Below are 19,987 nucleotides of genomic sequence, written 5' to 3'. Positions count from 1 at the left end.
CCCCCCCCCCCTCCCCCCCCACCAAACAAAAAAAAGTATGAGAAAATTTGACCAATTAAAGATATTAGATTGAAAGGTTCCAGAGATCTAACACTGTATTTTGGAGTTGAAGGTGTCGTGTGAATTATTAAACATGGCTTGCCGTCTCTCGTTTTGAAATCTAATTTCTTAATCATATGGTGTTCGGATTTTTATTTCTAAATTACAGTCTGACTGATAATTTGATTCATCTCTATTTAGGTGCATGTGGCTCTTGACGTGGTTGAGCAAATGGTTCAAGGTGAATTGGTACCATCTACAGAGACAATAAATTCAATATTGCATGCTTGTGAAGAGAGCTATGAGTTTAATTTGGTATGTGGGCTTGACATTTTTTTTTTCAATTGCTAGTGTATTATCTGGTATTTGGAATAAGCACCTCAGACTTCAAGATGATAGATTGTATCAGTAATGTTTTAACATGTTTTTAATGTCTAAATTTGCTGATAATGTACTCAATGATTACATACTAGGTTAACGAACTAATGAAGAGATCACGCCAAACAAATCATTTGGTGGTTTTGATCTTCTTTATTTTTACACCCATTTCTAGATACAGATAATGAATATGCTGGAAAATGAACTTGTATTAAATTCCTTCTATTAATGTAATTGAGTTCCTTGACCATCAAAATGCTGAAAAATAACATACTCGCTTTGTGAAGCAGGCATTTGTCCTAAATTTCCTAGTGCTTTTTGCAGCTGGTGTGTCAATGTCAGTAAATTAATTGACTTAGCTAAGGCTCTTGTCATTACAGATTTGATATATATACATTTTCAGTTCAATGTCATTGTAGTTCCAAACTCTGTGAATCCATTCGCTTGAAAAAGTTTCATATCATGGCTATGTTCTTAACTAGAAATGCATCAATTTTTTATTTTCATTTTCTTTGGGGAACTAACAGATCATAAAGAAGACATCCTCCATAAATGTTGGAACACTAGAGTCAATGTTCTGACAAGATTAGAGCTAGATACCATGTGGGTAATTGAATTTTGAAACGTTTAGCTGTTGAAAATGATAATCTGATGGTCCAAAATTAAAGCTCTTCACCAGTTTTTGATTTAAAAAGCTTTTATATTGACTGAACTGATGGCAAGGAGATGCTGAACTACAGGCAACAATAATTTATGGCATTTGTTCTATGTTACATAGTAGATGGATCAATATGGTCGAGGGATGCACGTGGAAACGTGTAATGCCACTTACCTGGGATATGGGATGCTGGATTATCTTATTCACCTTTCATGCATTTCTTTTTTAGAAGTTAGAATGTAAAAATGCAGTTTGGAGTTAAAACTTATATCGTTATGGATATTTGTGCAAAATCTTCGTAATCCTTTATATAAATAATTATATTACTTCTTATAATGCATCTCTAGAAGAAAAAATAAAAATAATAAATAGACGAAGTTGGAATGGGTGTGAATCCACCATGTTTAGAACTGAGTGGGTCCTGAACTTAGTTAATTGGAGCAGTAGTGGATTCTGATACCCGTCTTATTGGTCTGCTTATTGCTATAGCTTAGATCTCAACTGGTGCATCACACTGATCTGGAGAAGGTGAGTTGGCATGGAACTAGGATTGCTGCAAATATTGACTCGATTTCTATATAATGTAATTTTAGTAGCATTAGGTTTTGTTTTTATCAGATTAGCTATATGAATTGATGCATTAATCCTTGTTGTTTCATTCACTATCCATTGGACTAGAATATAGTCTGTTGTTCTTTGTTTTCTTCTTCCTCCTTTTTCACCCTTACTTCTTTTTAAGGTTCGGCGAATCTACCCGATGATCTGCCACCATAACTTGAAGCCAAATAGTGAGACCTTCAGGAGCATGATCAGTTTAAATGTGAAAATAAAAGATGTAAGTTTCATATCCTTGAATTTCCTGCTCCATGTTTTTTTTTTGGAAAAATTTTATTTATATATGTTTTGCTATCTCTTTTAATTTATTGCCTTATACTAAAGTTACATTTCATGTGGTAGAAAAGTAGACCTGATACCATTTCATCTGGATGTTTCTCTTCTTTCAATGTAGTTTGATAGTGCATATAGTTTGCTTGATGATTTGAAGGAAATGAATTTGATGCCAACTGCCAGCATGTACAATGCTATAATGGCAGGTTATTTTCGAAAGGTGATTTCAGTACCCTTGTATTATGCCCAAGCTCTTCTGTTTTCAGTTTTCTGATTTTTCTTTGATTTTTTGTTTTGACTTACTATATTGCTAAATGATCTGTAGAAAGACGTCCAAGGTGCTTTAATGGTACTCAAAGAAATGGAACAAGCCAATGTGAAACCAGATTCTCAAACTTTCAGCTATCTGATTCACAATTGTAGCAATGAAGAAGATATTATAAAGGTAGTTTGAAAATATTGTTTGTCATAGAAAACAATTTTATTTTCCCAGTTTATGCAAAGTATGGATTCACAATTAGTGATGAAATACCATGGTTTTTTGCTTGTAGTATTATGAACAACTAAAGTCTGCTGGTGGTCAAATTACAAAGTACGTCTTCATGGCACTTATTAATGCATACACAACTTGTGGAGAGTTTGAGAAGGCAAGACAGGTAAGCTTGCATAATATTCCATGTTGCATTATCGTCTACTTGATTTGCTTCTTCCACTGAGAAGGGAGATGGGCAAGAGGTTATCCATGAATATAAAAATTACTCATTGCAATTGATATATGAAACTATCTGCGTGATTTTGATTTCTTTATCGGATTTTAGGATAAAACATCTGTTTTCATATTGTTGTTAGATCTTTGGTTGTCGTGAAATTTTCTAGATTTGATTTGAGAAGTATTATTCTGGCTAGTAATATATGGCTAGTACTGAGATTTAAGAACATTGACCTTCTAATTAATTCTATAGATCTCGAAATACATTTTGACATTCTTGATTTATTTCATTTACAAGTAGCCCAATTGCATGGTGTATCTCGTTCAAATTATGTATTTGAAACTTTTCAATTAGATTAGATGACCTGAAAATAATGGGGAGAGCTTAAGAATTTTATTGGTTAGATTGTCATATTTCCCACCCATCCATGTTCATCTTTTACTAGATTCCCCCTGCTCTTTTTCTACAAACTGTTTCTAAGTTCTCTTCATGCTCTTCACCTCTCCCGTCCCCTGATTAGTCATACCTCTTTTTAAAATGGCTTTACTTCTTTAAGTAATGTTTATATCATGACACTGCAAACATAATAATGATGGAATGGCAATTAACTAATCTCAAGACTTTAAGCTCTTTCAGTCTACAGACTAAATAATCATCTTCCAACTAACAACCACACCATCCCACTATCCCCACCACCCCCACCAAAAACAACCAACTTGACCTCGGTAAAAGCAGAAAAAAAAGCCCAGGAAGTAAGGGATTTAAAATTCCTTTTAGGACACCTTGGTAATATATTAATCGTCTTCTTATGATTCTTGACATGTCACTAAGCATGCCGGAAAATTAGAACATAATAGATTTTGGTTTTTTCTGTTTAATGTTTTCATTTGTATGTTATGCTTATTGATTGATATGACATGTTTTCCTTCATGATCTGATAGATTCTTCTTTTTCTGGTAGGTGGTCTTAGATGCAGAGATACCAGTTAAAAGCCGAAGTGAAGTCAAAAGTGCACTTGTATCAGCTCTTGCATCACATGGACGAACATCTGATGCCATCATCGTCTATGAAGAAATCAAGGAAGCAGGATGTAATTTGGAGCCTAGAGCAGTCATAGCTCTTATTGTAAGTTTTGCAGAGATATGTTTATTATTCTATATATTTTCATCAGAATCACATCTTCTATTCCTCTCTTAGGAGCATCTCAACTCTGAAGGAGAGTTAAATAGATTGATTCAGTTACTGGAGGAAGTGCATGATCCAGACTATTGGATGGATGGTTGCTGCAGACTTATCTTGCACTGTGTTCGATTTAAGCAATTAAGGTTCGTTGAGAATATAAATAATTTTTTTTTCCCTTTTTCCCTTCAAAAGATTATCCACATTTCCCAGTTTGCTTATGCTGAACATTTTTTCCCCCCTATTTCATTCTAGTTCCGCCACTGATTTGCTTAAGCAACTTAAGGATAAATTCAAGGATGATGAAATGGCTATGGAATATCATTTTTCCGAGGTTTGTTCTTGCTCTTGGGCCAGCGCAAATATAGTATATAAACAGCTTGCTAAAAAATGCATCTTGTCCGTTAGAATTATTGTGGTTGATTGAAGGCATTCATAGCAGTAAATATTTGCTGTGTATGTTTCCAAATGTATTCATATGTATTCACGTTTGCTTATTTAGAATACTATAACTTGGTATTCATTGTAAATTCATTGCATAATTACGAACAGATTTGATGAACCTTCTCTTTTGTCCTTTGGTTATTACAACCAATAGATATTCTGCCAAATTGCCACAACGGACCCACCCGATGTACAGATTGGCTTGGACTTGCTTCAGTTCATTAAGGATGAACTTGGCCTGCCTCCGTCACGAAAATGTCTTGATTTTCTCCTCGGTGCATGTGTGAATGCCAGAGATTTGAAGAGGGCTCACTTGATATGGAAGGAATACGAGAATGCTGGTCTGCCCTATAATGTTTTGAGTTATTTATGGTAATTGATGCTCGTCCTGGTTCTTATATTTATTTTTCCTGGTTATCCCTCAGTGAAAATAACTTTGATTACAAGAAATAGGGAGGTGATCTTTCACTCTACCTTCTGATTGGATCTTGTTATTGAATTATTTGCAGGATGTACAAGGCCTTTTTGGCTTCAGGCAATCGTAAATCTGCAAGTAAACTACTGAGTAAAATGCCCAAAGATGATCCCCATGTTCGATTCGTCATTCAAGCATGTAAGCAAACTTACACAATCCCCTCACTGCAAAAGGAAAGGGGGTTTGAAAAAGATAGAGATACACTCCTCCTGCATAAGGAAAGGAGGTGAAAAAGATTGAGACTGTGACACAATTTTTACTGTACAGATCAAGAAAAAGAGGAGCTTTCAATTTTTGTCGTCTTCATTCAACCAAGGACATTGTATACGGACAATACATTGTAGACAATACAATACATTGTAGACAATACAATACATTGTAGTGCATCAATTAATCAATTAATAAATCTTTTGAAAATGTCATCTTTGGCAGTGGATTATGCAACCTTCATAAGAATATTGCTTTGATACACAAACATATGGAAGATGAATTTACAATATGTGTCTGTTATTTTGTCAGAAGGAATTAGCAACAAGTATGGCTTGCCTACAGCGAGCCTTAGCCTGTTCAAGCCTCTCGCTCAAAGTCTCTTCTTTAACAGCAGCTTTCACCATAGCCATGTCCATCTCCATCAACCTCAAAACCCTAGACAACTCGGTCACCATTCTCTCCTCCACTTTCCCTTCATCTCTCAACACCTCTGCTTCTTCTCTTGCTCTCTCTGCAACTAACTCTCCAACTTTTGCCAAAAGCGCAGTCGACCCGTAGTCTCTCTCCATCAACCCTTGTAATTTCTCCAAGAAGTCCATTATCACAAACCCTGTTGGCTTCTCTAAGCTTATCTCTTTGGTTCTTTTCCAACCAACTTCAAAGTTTGGCGGTTCTGGTTTCACAAGGCCGGTTCTTGCTCTTCTTTCACGTAGGATCTCCGATTTTCTTCGCTTTTCGATGGGAAATGTATCTGAGCTTTCTGTTGCAATGGAGTTTGGAGATGGAGAAGGGAAACTTTCATCTTCAGGCTGAGCTGGGACTGGAGTTGAGTTGTTTGAAGTGTTGCTGCATTTGATGCTATTGTAGCTTCTCTGTGATGGGTTTCTGCTGGTTTGATTTTTTGAGGTGAAATGGTTAAAGAGAGGGGAGTTTGGTTGAGAGAGGAAGGGAAAGAATGTGGCAGCCATGAATGTTTTGAGCTCAAGCTAGAAGATAAGATCAATGATATTTGTTTACATGCTGTTGATAGTTTCAGATGAAGTAAAGAAAAAGAACACTTGTTATGCAAAATATCTATATCAAGAATTAGTCAACTACTGAATTTTGGTTTTATTTTGGCAAATGGCCTTAAAAATTAAATCTATATTAAAATTCAGAAAACAGTTTTAAGGGTAGATTTGGTGATTTAGAGTGAATTGACTGAATTGAATTAGATAAAATTAAATCAAATTATATTTAACATTATCTCGTATTTTGTGTAACTTAAGATTGGACTTTGATTAATTGAATTTACTTAGAATGAAATTAAATGTTCCAATATTAATTTATCAATTACTTGACACTCATAATTACTTTGTGAATGATATTAATGAGTACAAATTTTAAATTTACTGTACGACACGTGGTTTATAAATTGATCAAAATATATGACTAGTCGTGTAAAAATTGACAAAACAGATGACATATCATATAATTTTCAGTCCGCAGAAAAATTTGTATGACCTGCCGTTTATAAAGATGTCATATAGTTGACAATACGTACAATTTATTAAACGGACATGACAAGTCGTTTGTATTTTCCGCCTACAGATGCCATGTAAGTTGTTTTTGTTTTAAACCTTTCCCAACCCAGGAGAAAACGTCGGTAGTATGAGCTATCGTTTATAAATTATGACGTAGATGATATGTCGGAAAATTTTTCATAATTAACTTTATATCAAAGGTAAACATTGCTTTACAAAAATATCCCCAGAATACATCGACGAAACGCTTCAGTGGTTTTCTTGCATAGGTTACGCAGTGACGGGTGCTAACGTGCGCAGGATGGCGAGGACTGCGATCGGCTGCGAGCCACTGGTAGGATCACTAACGCCGTCGAAAAAACGCGAGTACAGAGTCACTAATAAGCTCCAAGAAGGCAAGCGTCCTTTGTACGCCGTCGTTTTCAACTTCATCGACTCCCGCTACTTCAACGTCTTCGCCACCGTCGGTGGAAATCGCGTAACTTTTCTTCATTTTGTATTTCTTTTTATTGTTGTTTTAAGTAGCCTTTGCGTTTTTTATTATAAAAACTATTCATTTGTCGGCGTTAAATTAATGTTTTCACTATTCAAGCTTGTTTGAGGTCTAATTAGAGTTAATTATTCTTCATTAGGTCTGAATAAAAACATTAAAAGAAAAACAATTTGCCGTTCAAAGCTTTAAAATTTTATTGATTTTTCTTTCCAGAAAATTGTTTAGCCAAATAGTGCTTTAAAAATGGCAGTTTCGGATTTAAGTTATTTATTTGTGAAATTGTTGCTTGATGTTGTCACAGGTAACTGTATACCAATGTCTTGAGGGGGGTGTTATTGCAGCATTGCAGTCTTATGTTGATGAAGATGTAAGAGGATTCACCACTCATTGAACTGATTTTATTGAATTGAGCTCTAGTTTAGTGCAGATGTGTGAGTTTGGAAAATATTATTTAAAGAACAATTGGGAATTCCATGTGCTATGTAGATCAGAAGGAAGAGTCATTTTATACTGTGAGCTGGGCTTGCAATGTGGATGGGATCCCCTTCTCAGTGGCAGGAGGCATCAATGGTATCATCCGAGTAATTGATGTCAGTAATGAGAAACTTCACAAGGTAGAGATTGTTATTTTAAGCATCCTAGCTTGAGAAGTGCTTCTTGGCAGCTTCTGTAGTCACTTAAAAATTGTAGTCTATCGGAAATGGGGAACTGAACAATGATGGTTATATATATATATATATATATATATATTTCACTCTCTAAAGTATTTATAATGTGAAGGCATATTTTAGAAATGTCTTCATGTGCATGATAAATGTCCATCCGATAATGAATTTTCTGATTTATCCTTCTTCTGTCTAACTACATGCTCCCGTATGTGCAGAGTTTTGTTGGCCATGGGGATTCAATAAATGAAATCAGGACCCAGCCACTGAAACCCTCACTTGTGGTGTCTGCAAGCAAAGTAATTATTATTAGTAGTTTGTCTTTAATATGTTTGTTATTGTTTATTAGATCTAATTGTTTAAGAGTTGGCCAGGATGAATCAGTTCGTCTCTGGAATGTGCAAACTGGAATATGCATTTTGATATTTGCTGGTGCTGGGGGTCACCGTAATGAAGTTTTGAGCGTGGTAAGCATAATATAATTATGTTCTATTATTATTTCTCTTTTAGATTTAATAGATTACAGAAATCATTAGCCAATGGTACTGTTACGGTCCTGCAGGACTTTCATCCTTCAGATATCTATCGCATTGCAAGTTGTGGCATGGACAACACTGTCAAGATTTGGTCAATGAAAGGTCAGTATACTTTATAGTTTAAACTAATTGTTGTTTTGTAGTAATCTTCTAAGCATATGATGGGGTTATTACATTCAGCTAGAACTCTGGATTTTTTTTTTTTGTTTTGTGTGTTGTGTGGTGCGGGGGGGGGGAGGGAATTCTGAAGACTTGAAACACATGTATGAAGATTATTCCCTATCATTATCTGTACTCTTTACTTGGCATTTATATTTCTATATGATGTATCACAAAGTCCAGTCAAATTTGAGGTTTTAGTCATCATGAATTGGAGGAGGCCTTTTCCTTAAGAATTTATCTTTTTTCCTTATCATTCTATCTGCAGAAATTTTTTGATCATTTATGTTGCCAAGATCTTAGAAAGATGTATTTGAGTATTTCATCTGAGAATTTGGGTGGTTATGGGGGTGGTTGGGATAGGTCCAGGATCCTCATACTACGAATATGTTTGATTAAACTGTCAGGCAGGCAGGACATACGTCCTACTTACAGTTAAGCATACATCATTCAATTATCAATGCTAATTTTTTTCTTATTTGCCTTTCCGAGAACCTTCTTGCAGAGTTCTGGACATATGTAGAGAAATCATTCACATGGACAGATCTTCCTTCAAAATTTCCCACAAAATATGTACAATTCCCTGTAAGTTTAGTTTCATTTTTCCTTTCACTTTTAATACATAAGAAATGGGCATGTGTGTAAGATGACTCTTCTCTTTTTCAGGTCTTCATAGCATCAGTTCATTCAAATTATGTTGACTGTAATCGGTGGCTTGGTGATTTTATTTTATCAAAGGTGAAGTTGGTCAATCTCTTTTAGAGTGACTTGATTAAACTAAAATTAGAGTGGATGATGATATTTGGTCATACTTGGTGTTTTTGTTGTCTTTTAACTATTGTACCTATGCTTACTTGGACATTGATTCCAGGCATATTCTGTGCATATGGTTTTCTTAGAATTCAGGAATTCGTACTCTGTCTATTCTTACATTTTTAGTGGTCTCGTTTGCATGATTGCAGAGTGTGGACAATGAAATTGTATTGTGGGAACCAAAAATGAAGGAACAGTCGCCGGGGGAGGTTAGAAGACCTTAGTACTTTTGCTTTAGAGTCTGTCTATTTTTGTAATTTAATAGCAATTTTGTACTGATGCATCTTTTTTTCTTTTTTTAATATTTTTACTTTTATTTACTATACAATGCTTGTTTATGTTGACCACTTGGAATCCATTTCATTAATTTTTGCTGTTATGAATTTTTTTTTTTTGGGTGTTTCCCGCTTAGGGTACAGCTGACATACTTCAGAAATACCCTGTCCCAGAGTGTGATATCTGGTTCATCAAGTTTTCCTGTGATTTTCATTACAATGCAGCTGCCATAGGTATTGTTAGGCTTTAGTTGTTCTCTCTGTGGTCTTTATTGTATGCATGTACTCAGATGCATCTTATTGGTGCAACTGCACATTGAATTTTGCATAAATACTTGTGAAATTCAATAGTATATGCACATGAGCTTTATATTCTCGAAGATATTGTGTTGCTGAAATCAACTCTCGGTGCTTTGACTGCCAGGGAATAGAGAAGGGAAGATTTTTGTTTGGGAGCTACAAAGTAGCCCCCCTGTTCTAATTGCAAGGTTGATATGCTTTTCCCTGCATGTCAAATACAACCCACAATCTGTATATTGATGGCCTTACATCCTATTATACATTTCAGGCTGTCTCATGCTCAGTCAAAATCTCCCATTAGACAGACTGCCATGTCCTATGATGGAAGGTAACTTGAACATACGGTTTTCCTTAAGAAAATCTTGGGTGCTCTTGGTGCATTGCTCATTTCCCATTCACTTTTTGTGATGTGTCTTTCAACCAATCAAGAAAATGGCGATATACACATGGTACAAAGTAAATGGAAGGGAGAAATGCTCTGGAAACACCCAAACACAACTCTGTCCTCTTCTAATGTGTTATGATGTTATTATTAATGCTAAACAAATTCATTTGCTACAAATAACTTATTTTTTCTTTGCTGCAGCACCATTCTCAGCTGTTGTGAGGATGGAGCAATATGGCGCTGGGATGCTATACCGACTTAAGAAGTCTATCCAAATGGGTCTATCGGATCCTCATTTTGTTGTTTTATTTTTGGGGTAATATATCAATGTTGTTTAGTTATGTTCTAATATTATTAGTTATGTTTCCGTGGCCGTTTGGTTAATCAAGTTGATGCATGGCAGGACTTCTTGGACTTACAGGCAAACGATACCTTTAGCGACATCATATTTGCGTATAACATGAGATAGTTGCATGAACTGTCAATCATTGTAATATTGGTGATTCATAGTCATGCTACTTAAAAAATGAGTCAAAATATGCAAATCAAGATATCAACTTCTAGAATTCTCATATGATGGAGAGTGGAATTATCATTCACCTGCAGGATATCAGACCCAAACGGGCGCTTATTACCCCTACTGTGATCGGCCCAGGATGCAACATGCATGAGCTGGGCCCAACTTTTTGCACCTTTGTGAATTAAAATTATGTTGTTTCCCTTTTTTGTCCCGGGTATCTGCAACTAAAGAGTGTTGTCAATTTGGATTAATTGATACAAGAATTCAACGTCTTCCTCCTCTTGCTGCCTCGTAGGTCACATTTGGTCTCTAGCATTGCATGCATTTAGAATAATTATTTTAAAATGGATGCTGTGTTTCATTAGCAAACATACCAACTTTCACATTAATAGAAAATTTCTGGTATCCCTGGGTTTAGTAAATACAAAATTCTGACTACACTAATGTATTAAAAAAACAATACTCTATTTGTATTCAATTTTCAACTACAACATACAGAAATGAACGACTTAGGCGACGCACCAAGATCTCCGTTTAAAAAAAAAAAATATTGCAGAGGGGGGAAAAAAAAATCAATCTAAATGATACAAAATTCCGAGCCCTATGAACAGCTTTCTCTTCTGCCCGACAATTACATGTACTTAACACGCTATTACATGTATACTATTTACACAAAAGAATGTGGGGGAACTATATGATCTGTATCCTTTTTAACCCAAAATTGTGCATCGAGGAATAGCAGAAAAAGGCATTTTCTTTTCCAAGCAGTAGGAGCAACTAAATTTGAGAACGCAATTGCATCAATAAACTCTGCATACTTTCTATTTTCTCTCTGAGTTGATTAATACTGGCCAGATGATCTGAAGAATATTCTGTACTACCTAAGTTGGTTACCAAAGCAGCACACTTGGCCTGAGAATCTGAAACTGCCTCTTCAAGTGAAGTCAGAGTTGATTCTAATGATGTATGTGGACTTTTAGTAACCGAATTTTCCAATGAGAATTGTCCGATACTTTGACCACTGCTACGCCGGCTGAGATGTGGGGAGAAAATCTTGTCAAATCCCCCACTACCTGCAAGTCAATAGTTGTAAATAAATCCCTAACCATCAGCGGAAAAAATAGCTACCTAGACTGAAGAGATTAACCACAACCGACTAGAAAGCACAACTCAAAATGAGAATTTATCTTTTCCTGTTCAATATACATAATCATTTTTTATTCGAAACGCACCCATGCATCAACCACTTTTTATTATTTATTCTAGAAAGCTTAGCATAAGGTAGTCAAATAATATGTACTACCAATTATTTCAGTTTCATGTCCTAATCAATTAGAACAGGTTAACCCAATTTCGACAAACTCTACCTCAAATTAAATTCTGTCCGCTTGCTATAAAACTTGAGTACTTTTTGTACATTCAAATCCACAAAGGACCAATATTTTCAATCAAACAAATTGAAGAATGATGCAATGCTAGTCCAGAACAAAATTGATAAGAATGTTATTAGATCAACCATACCAAGGTTGCCCAGTTGATCTATGGCAGACTGGCCGATTGTCTTTTCCAGCTTGAGTAACCTTAAGACTCCAGCAGCAATTCGACCCATTGACTCAACTTCAGACTTGCACAAAAAAGCAAGGTGTTCAACCTCATCCTTGGTAACAATGGCCTCAATCTGCAGCACAAAAATTACCATCATACAAAAAGATCCATTAAGATATGTGGCAGCAACCAAACCTAGAAAGTTCATATCCCAGTACCGGTTCCTTAACAGAGAATTTCAAGTTCTCCACCATCCATTTGTCCATTTCATTCTCAGCATTGTCCTCCGATATCACCATACGAATTTCAACATTTATACCACCAGATGAGCCAGCACTTTCTTTGATTCCATTTGCAGGTAAGACACCAGGTTGTAAATCCTTTTGGACCTGAGGCTTCAAGGTCTGCAGGCCATCCACACTGACCTACATGCATTATCATTTATCATGTAAAATGTCAGTTAGAAATAACATAGAGACATGAATATAATTCTGTCATTAAATCAATTAAATAAGAAAGACATCTCTGCAATTCTGTCTGTCTTGAATTGACCTCAAGCACAACTAAGCTATTCATGTCTGAAGTGTCAAAACAGAGAAGAAAAAGCTTCCAATCCCATAATTCGACCATATCTGACCAAAATTCTACTTACATGTATAAAAAAATGTAATCAACGGACAGTATGAAGCATATCAACAACAAAATTCTCACAAAAACAAATGCTACAGTGAACCAAATTCGTTGTGTCTCATGAGTGCCATCTAATTGAGATGGTAAAATCTCATGTGTTGAAAACAAGAGGTCTGGTGTGTAACTAAACATAATCAATGGACACTATGGAACATTCTTAACAAAATTATAACAAAAACAAATGTTACAGTGAACCAAGTAAGCCGTGCCTCGTCAGTGCCATCTAGTTGAAATATTAAAATCTCGTGTTGAAAACAAGAGGCCTGGGGTTCGAACCCCCCTTGCATGGGCAGGGAGGGATTGGGTTGCCATTAGACCCGGGGGGGGGGGGGGGGGGGGGTAGAAGCGGTTGTGCCTCCAATTTTTCTTTTTGAAAAAAAAAAAAAAGCTTCATAGTAACTATTTCAAGTATATCCGTTTCAGTAAAGTTGTTGGGACAAGCCCACTTATAACCCCCCACCTATTAAAGACTTATTTCAAATCAGGAAAAATTAAATTATGACTGCATCTCATAATGCTCTGCTTCCAAGATAGTCCTAACACAATGACAGAAATTGTTTATAATGATTTGCAAGGATAAGACTAAAAATTTGCTTAATTAAATTTAACATTGTTACATAATTTTGCTCTTAATTATGTTTCCACCTTCATAATAAAAATGAAATAAAATCCTAAAGAAGAAAAATGAAAAAGAGAAGGTGAAATCCTTACTGTAACCAATTCCACAGGGTGTCTCTGGGTTCCATATGGTTTTCCTTGCCTCGGAATACTTTTAGCTTTTGCTCGCACACTCTGGAAAGTTGTGTGCCAAGACCTCTCTTCCCTGCCCACTTCTTGACTGGATAAACAACACCTTTCTTCCATCTCCTGGGCACCTTCAAGGGCAAATAACCAGTCTTTCAATTCTACACATATATCAACATCATCTGGCAATCCCAAGTGCACAAGACCATCTTTCCCATCTAATGAATTTCTACCTGAAGAAAAGACACAACAATAAGAGCAGTGCAAATAGTATGACAAATAGGTACAAAACAGCATCACTCATTTACATGAAAAATTACAACCAAACATTTTTGTCTATACAATTTGTTCCATACCCTCTCCTACATCTTCAACACTGAGAGGTGATGCTTTGAAAAGTTTTGACAGTGGCCCTTCCGATAAATGCTTGATCCCTTTAGACAGCCCCTCTCCAGGACCGCCATCAGGTCCAAGTATTCCAAATCGGTGAAGTAGGGCTTCAGCGTAGTTCATTCCTCCACCAAGGCGAACACCTGAAATACAAGCCGATAAGCTCAAACTATGACACTCTCTATCCCCTTCACTTAGAGGTATAACGTGTACCATGCTCATATCCAGAAAAGGCATCGCATATGCACTGTCATTCAATCGATGCTTCCCTTTCTTGTGAACCCAAAATACTGCTCTTAGCTGAGGGTAGCCATTCCCAATGTCCTGAGGACAGCTTTCACTAGGAGGTAAAAGTATACCATTTTCATGTGGCAAGTTTTCCTCAGTGTCCACACAGTCCACCTCAACACTCTCCCAAAGTATAGTGGATGAAACTGCAACTGCACCACCAAGGGTTCTATGAGTAACTTTGATGAACATATCTTCCCCAACAAACTGAACCAGAGGCATTCCCTCAATATTCATGGAAGAAGGTTCCAGAAATCTAAGTTGAAGGTCCTTCACTGCTAAACTTACAGCAGTATCATTAGGAGCATTCTCCATCAACTTCACGCCCAAAGATTCATTACCACTTTTCATTGCACTTTTATTTTTTCCAACTCGGACAATCTTTTCACTGACTCTCCCAAAGTATGTATAGATGTCAAGGACAAAGAATAACTGCTCAACGGAAGTGTTTGATAAATATTGCTGACAGGCAACCCCTATTCTGACAACACCACCTGGAGGAGGAACAACTGTTAATGGTTTCCCATCAGCGGACACCATAGCTACCTCAATACAAGCATCTTTCAGCTCAACACATTTCCACAAGCCTGAATTAGAGTTTTGAGATCCAGTTATACTAGTACATGTTTCCAGAGATAAACTAAGGTGTGATGCTCCAGCTGTCCATTTCCTCTGGCTAGCATCAATTGGTTGATCCTCCCACAAACAAAAGCAAGCAGGATCTTTCTCGAGGTGTAGTAACCTTAGTTTTAGGGAAGGTGACTCTGAAAAGAACAACTTCTTAATATGAAGTCTTGCTCCAGCAAAGGAGCTATGTGCTGTAAGGTTTCTCTGACGAGCATGATTATCCAATTTATTCATGTCCAAAGGAACAGTAATGTCTAAGTCCTCAAGATAGAATGCAAGGGAGTTAACTGAAGAATCAGGTAACACGGCACCATGGTTGACAAGAATGCCATCAGCTAAAAAGGAAGATATCCTCAAACAGGATTCTTCCTGAAGATGAATCTGAGCAAATAATAGGAAATAATAGTAAGAAATTAGATGGCCAGATACAAATAAATGGAAAGAGTTCAATCAATAAAGTTGTTGTAGCATACCATAAGTGGCTGGCAGCTGATAACCGTCCGTGAAGCAAAAGAAGGCGGGGCTGGGGAAGGCTTGACCTGAAGCGTATGAAGGCATATCAAAGGAACACCCTTATTTATCTGCCACTGCTGGTCACCCAGTGGACATATAACAGGGCAAAAATCCTTAGCTGTTCAAGCAGTCAAATGAGAAATGGATCAGCTTTAAATGATAAATGTTGAATCTGACGAACAATATATAAAATTAAACTTAATTGCTCTGTCGCATCCAACAAATTATTCAATACCAAAGTCAGGAATAAGCACAAGATCTTCTGGGACAGCCTGCATAGATGGTTGCACCAAAGTATTTGGAGGGCGTGAAAAGGTATCCCTGCATTTTAGTCATTCACATCGTAATTAGAATCCACTCACATGATGCCATCAAGTCAGCTGCAGGGGAATATATATATATATAATGGCAGAGAGGAGGGTGGAACTTAGCACAAACCGAATCTGAAACTTCTATAGATATCAGATGATACTATATATAATGTATTTTTTATCCGAGACCAAGTATATTAGTGAAAAATAAAAAAGGCTCATATCAACAAAGTTACTATATATAATGTATTCCATTTTTTCCTGCATAGCTTTAGGTATCTTCTGCATTTTAAGGTCTAAAGTTAAACAATGCAAACAATAGAATGAGAGCAACATGCAGCACAAGATACCCAGAGACATAACAAAAACCAAAAAGAGAGCATCTAAGTAAATTCATCAGCATCAAATTTCTAAACAATTATGAGACAATGAGTTTACCTTAAAAAAAGGCCAGCAACTGTAATCTTAGTCAAGTTACTAGCAGTTTCTCCATCAGAAACAGTTGCCTGCATAAAAGTACATCCTATCATAAGTTCTCAGACTGCTAGGAAAACATGGCATAGCACCCACAGTGCAGTTAACAAGCACAATATAATTATGGTTTCAAAGAACCATGAAGGGAAACGAATCCAAACTACAGGAAAGGTCATCTTTATTTCTCAAGCTATCAGTCAAAACTCAAAAGGCAGAGGTTTAGACAGCTAGGAAAACATGGCATAGCACCCACAGTGCAGTTAACAAGCACAATATACTTATGATTTCAAAGAACCATGACGGGAAACGAATCCAAACTACAGGAAAGGTCATCTTTATTTCTCAGACTATCAGTCAAAAGGCAGAGGTTTGGTCCCTGTAGCGGATCTTTGCCTATCTAAAACCAAACTAGACGAAGAGCATATAAGCCACCTAGAAAGCAGCTCCAAGTAAACTTTAATTTCAAAGGATGTAATGACAGACCTATACACTTTTGAGTTACAGTTCCTTAAGGTAAAATGGGAAGGGAATCAAAGTAGTGATAGGTTTAAATGTTCAAGCTACATGTTCAGCAATTCATATTCCCATGTTTCTCTACTGTTGATTACTAGTATTAATCATACATCATTTAGAGACAGACACGCAGTTGTTTGCCATCAATCATATATTTCTTGAAATGTGATAAATCTTTTAGCAACAAATTTTTACATCAGGAAACTAATTAAACATCATCAACATATTAGACATTTGTGTCAAGGAACAATACCCGTGAAAAAAAAAGTGACTGCATCAAAAGCTCGAGCTGAAACTCTGTAAGTAATCATTGTTAAAAAGTATTTAAACCGTATCAATCTGGACTAAGAAAAAATGTCAAAAACTATCACAAACGGTTGTATAAGAATAGCTTTGTGGATTAAAGAAATGTAGAACCTACAAAAATATGCGGATAAAAGGATAAAAGAATAAGAAAATCAGAACACAGAAACAAACCAGCATCTTTGATGCAGAGAAATATGTGGTCCACAACAATTGAGACTAGAGAACGACCAGCGGCTTCAGTAGATAGCTATCAGGATTAAATATAAATAGAAGAAGTTAGATACAATTTCCTTGAGATTTATCTATAACAAAAAATGTTATGTTTAAGGAATGCAACTTAATACCTGTTGGGTTGTTAGATCAACATCATCTCTATTTAGACAAACATACAGACCAGACAAGAAGCGCAGAAGAGCACGTAATCCTGCACAGAAATCACAATGCTATGATTAGCCACTTGAATCATTCCAACAGTGCGGAGATAAGGAGTGGAAGACTTGCCACTTTGATACCTGGCTCACTTAATGCAGGACAGACAGCTTCTGTAACATGCAACTGAACCTCAAGCCCAAGTGGACTGTTCAATTCTGTCCTCTGCACGGTGATCTGAACAAAATTACAGGGTCAGTACCAACAGATCCTATAAAAAAGCTGGACCACACTATCTAGTATCCTACAAGAAATTTGGGAAAAAGAAAAATTCATCAAGAAACAATTACAAATGCTTAAGTTGCATTACATAAGCCTGCGCAGATATTCCTTCAATGAAGCGCTCCCCACCAAAGAAAGCCCTTTTAGCACCATCCTCATCTCTGTGACTTGCTCCCTCATTAGAGCGTGCTATGCTACCATCAGCGAACATATCAGGATGAGGCAGGAGATCAACAGATAAAGTTTCCCATTCAAGTTTCTGTTGAGACAAAATGAAAACCATTAATTATTAATGTTGGAGGACATGTTCAATATGGCATACTTATTACACACGAAAGAGAAGCAAACTCAGAACAACACATGAAACATCTGTGTAGATAATAATAAAAACAGCAACAGAAGCAACAATAACGATGATAAACAAAACACCAAAACAACATCGACGATAATAACAATAATTAGAATTTTAGTTAGATCAAACCAAAAGAGTAGGATAACCTATCTCCCCTCATCTCGGCTGAATAGAAAATCCATCAAAAAGAAAAGGAACGGAAAAAAAAAAAATATAGTGATAATCTGTGAATGGCGCATGTTTGTATTACCTTGAATACGTATATGAACTTCTTGTTCAAAGAGAAATCCCGAGCCTCCTTAAGATTTACAACCTGTAGAGGGAAATTGTTCAAACAAGCAGTACTAAAGAGCACAGTAACAGTCGTATCATAACCACATCCACTAAATTACCTGCCAGTTTTCATTTGTTGTACACAAAACCAGATTGCGTATAGTGATAGATGCCATAGGAGGTGTCCTTCCAACAGAGAAACCAGCAATGTCAGCTTATCATCTCCCAAGATGTGCACCAAAAGGGAAAATTAGCAGAAAGAAGAAACAATTTTGCAACCCACAGGAGGACGAGTTTATATCAGCAGTTTGTATGAGACTTAAAAACAATTCATAAAAGTTATCAATAGCCCCATTCAAAAAAAAAAAAGTTATCAATAGCCTTCATCATGATAGAAAGTGGCATTAAAGCAGATAGGTCAGGCATGAAGGAGAACATTCCTCCCTAAAGAACGGAAAACAACAAAAATCATGTAAAAAGAAAAAAAATTCAATGAACAAAATACAAACTCACCAAGATGCCCCTCCATCGCGTTGAGCACCTCCCCTTGTTACAAGAAGAAGATTGACTGTATTAACCTGTAAAGTCATTCCATCTGCAATCTGATACTTATAACAAGTCAGTATGTAATTTTACTCAATGGCTACAACTATGTGCATGTAAATAACAACCCCACACAAGGAAGAGCTGCATCAGTTAGCCAACATGGCTGCTGCTATAGATGATTGACTAAATCCCCATAAACACGGATCCTGACCTTGTGTTTGGTCCCTATATTGATATCAGTAGGAGGTGTGATCTAGTACTATTTAAAAGTTGCAACTTGAGTGCTAGAAAGAAGTTAGTAAAGGCCTTAGGGTATGAGACCATAAGTGTTTTGATCAAGTCAATGACAGCTTAATATAAGCCACTGCAAACAAACAAACAAGCATATATGCCCATACCCTCATAAATGATATGAATAACATTTAGTCCGATTTCTCAGGGTACGGCACAACTTCCACTGAAATGCCTTGGTACAATAACAAAATGGTGGATTTAATCTCTCAGTCCAAAGGCATGCCTGAATCCAACTAAGAAAAAGAGAATCCACACACAAAATTCTTTGAGGAGAAAATTCCTAATATGTATGTCAAGGATTGAGTTAAGGATCATATTTGAATAAGTAATACGTAACCTGTATCCTCTTAAGCAAAGATTTCTAGAATTACAGTCTTCAAATCATTAATTACTTATACTAACATCGCGAAGAGGGAACGCAGAGAAAAAGAAACAAAACCAAGAAGTTATCATATGCACATCTTAAGTTTAGCCGTTCACACAAATTCTACATGCAAATGCTATTATAACAACACCACATTGCATCTAACCTTATCAGCAAATCCGTAACCGCTACCCTTGCTGGAGCCAGTGGGCGTCAGGGTACTGCAAGTGGAAAATGCGAGATCAAAATGTTTAACAAAGAATAAAATAATGACTGAACGCATCCATAGAATAGATAACTCAGTGAGCAACATGAAAATACAGACCTGCTTGCGTAATTACATGCATCCTTGTCCGGGTTCTCCTCCAGAACCAAATCAAGTCTATCAACTTGCAGAACAATTGGCTCTATTTGTACATTACTTACAGAGGAGGGCAGCTATTCGTAGATAGTAGG

The 19,987-nt window shown here is 36.4% G+C and overlaps 4 protein-coding genes across 8 annotated transcripts in view; 2 read left to right on the top strand and 2 right to left on the bottom strand.

Moving 5' to 3' along the window:
* Positions 1-5,018, top strand: part of LOC18054565 (pentatricopeptide repeat-containing protein At4g04790, mitochondrial) — a 19,577-nt gene extending 14,559 nt beyond the window's left edge. Inside the window, 10 exon segments of the mRNA XM_006452108.2 lie at positions 234-354; positions 1,815-1,910; positions 2,085-2,183; positions 2,289-2,408; positions 2,515-2,619; positions 3,634-3,798; positions 3,871-3,998; positions 4,108-4,186; positions 4,451-4,668; positions 4,806-5,018. Of these exon segments, the coding sequence (XP_006452171.2) occupies positions 234-354; positions 1,815-1,910; positions 2,085-2,183; positions 2,289-2,408; positions 2,515-2,619; positions 3,634-3,798; positions 3,871-3,998; positions 4,108-4,186; positions 4,451-4,668; positions 4,806-5,001 (1,327 nt within the window). The 3' untranslated portion in view covers positions 5,002-5,018.
* Positions 5,019-5,261: 243 nt separating this feature from the next.
* Positions 5,262-6,051, bottom strand: LOC18054564. The gene has a single exon (XM_006452107.2). The coding sequence runs from the start codon at positions 5,947-5,949 to the stop codon at positions 5,287-5,289; it is 663 nt and encodes a 220-aa protein (XP_006452170.1). The 5' UTR covers positions 5,950-6,051; the 3' UTR covers positions 5,262-5,286.
* A 588-nt stretch (positions 6,052-6,639) lies between these two features.
* LOC18054563 (polycomb group protein FERTILIZATION-INDEPENDENT ENDOSPERM) lies at positions 6,640-10,855 on the top strand. 5 transcript variants are annotated; one of them, XR_002907618.1, is made up of 14 exons: positions 6,643-6,982; positions 7,299-7,364; positions 7,489-7,611; positions 7,881-7,961; positions 8,037-8,129; positions 8,225-8,300; positions 8,863-8,942; positions 9,024-9,095; positions 9,320-9,379; positions 9,583-9,679; positions 9,870-9,933; positions 10,014-10,073; positions 10,332-10,446; positions 10,534-10,855. XR_002907618.1 is itself a non-coding variant. In XM_006452105.2 (13 exons), the coding sequence occupies exons 1-13, from the start codon at positions 6,806-6,808 to the stop codon at positions 10,390-10,392; spliced, it is 1,110 nt and encodes a 369-aa protein (XP_006452168.1). In that variant the 5' UTR covers positions 6,643-6,805; the 3' UTR covers positions 10,393-10,527. The 5 variants fall into 5 exon arrangements, 3 of the variants coding, with proteins under 3 accessions (XP_024048074.1, XP_024048073.1, XP_006452168.1); XM_006452105.2 differs by lacking the exon at positions 10,534-10,855 and having other exon boundaries at positions 10,332-10,527; XR_002907619.1 differs by lacking the exons at positions 10,332-10,446; positions 10,534-10,855 and having other exon boundaries at positions 6,640-6,982; positions 9,590-9,679; positions 10,014-10,042.
* LOC18054562 overlaps positions 10,533-19,987 on the bottom strand; it is a 10,480-nt gene continuing 1,025 nt past the window's right edge. The window contains exons 3-20 of the mRNA XM_006452102.2: positions 19,857-19,969; positions 19,698-19,752; positions 18,841-18,929; positions 18,447-18,513; positions 18,305-18,367; positions 17,791-17,961; positions 17,564-17,657; positions 17,396-17,475; positions 17,223-17,298; positions 16,999-17,042; positions 16,197-16,264; positions 15,683-15,768; positions 15,408-15,565; positions 13,986-15,315; positions 13,597-13,862; positions 12,414-12,620; positions 12,172-12,328; positions 10,533-11,723 (exon numbers count right to left, since the gene is read on the bottom strand). Coding sequence (XP_006452165.2) covers positions 11,428-11,723; positions 12,172-12,328; positions 12,414-12,620; positions 13,597-13,862; positions 13,986-15,315; positions 15,408-15,565; positions 15,683-15,768; positions 16,197-16,264; positions 16,999-17,042; positions 17,223-17,298; positions 17,396-17,475; positions 17,564-17,657; positions 17,791-17,961; positions 18,305-18,367; positions 18,447-18,513; positions 18,841-18,929; positions 19,698-19,752; positions 19,857-19,969 — 3,420 coding nt within the window. The 3' untranslated portion in view covers positions 10,533-11,427. The remainder of the gene's footprint in view (positions 11,724-12,171; positions 12,329-12,413; positions 12,621-13,596; positions 13,863-13,985; positions 15,316-15,407; positions 15,566-15,682; positions 15,769-16,196; positions 16,265-16,998; positions 17,043-17,222; positions 17,299-17,395; positions 17,476-17,563; positions 17,658-17,790; positions 17,962-18,304; positions 18,368-18,446; positions 18,514-18,840; positions 18,930-19,697; positions 19,753-19,856; positions 19,970-19,987) is intronic.

This window comes from Citrus clementina, unplaced genomic scaffold (assembly GCF_000493195.1).
Source record: "Citrus clementina cultivar Clemenules unplaced genomic scaffold, Citrus_clementina_v1.0 scaffold_1, whole genome shotgun sequence".
Taxonomy (NCBI): domain Eukaryota; kingdom Viridiplantae; phylum Streptophyta; class Magnoliopsida; order Sapindales; family Rutaceae; genus Citrus; species Citrus x clementina.
This window is presented reverse-complemented; position numbering and strand designations above follow the sequence as displayed.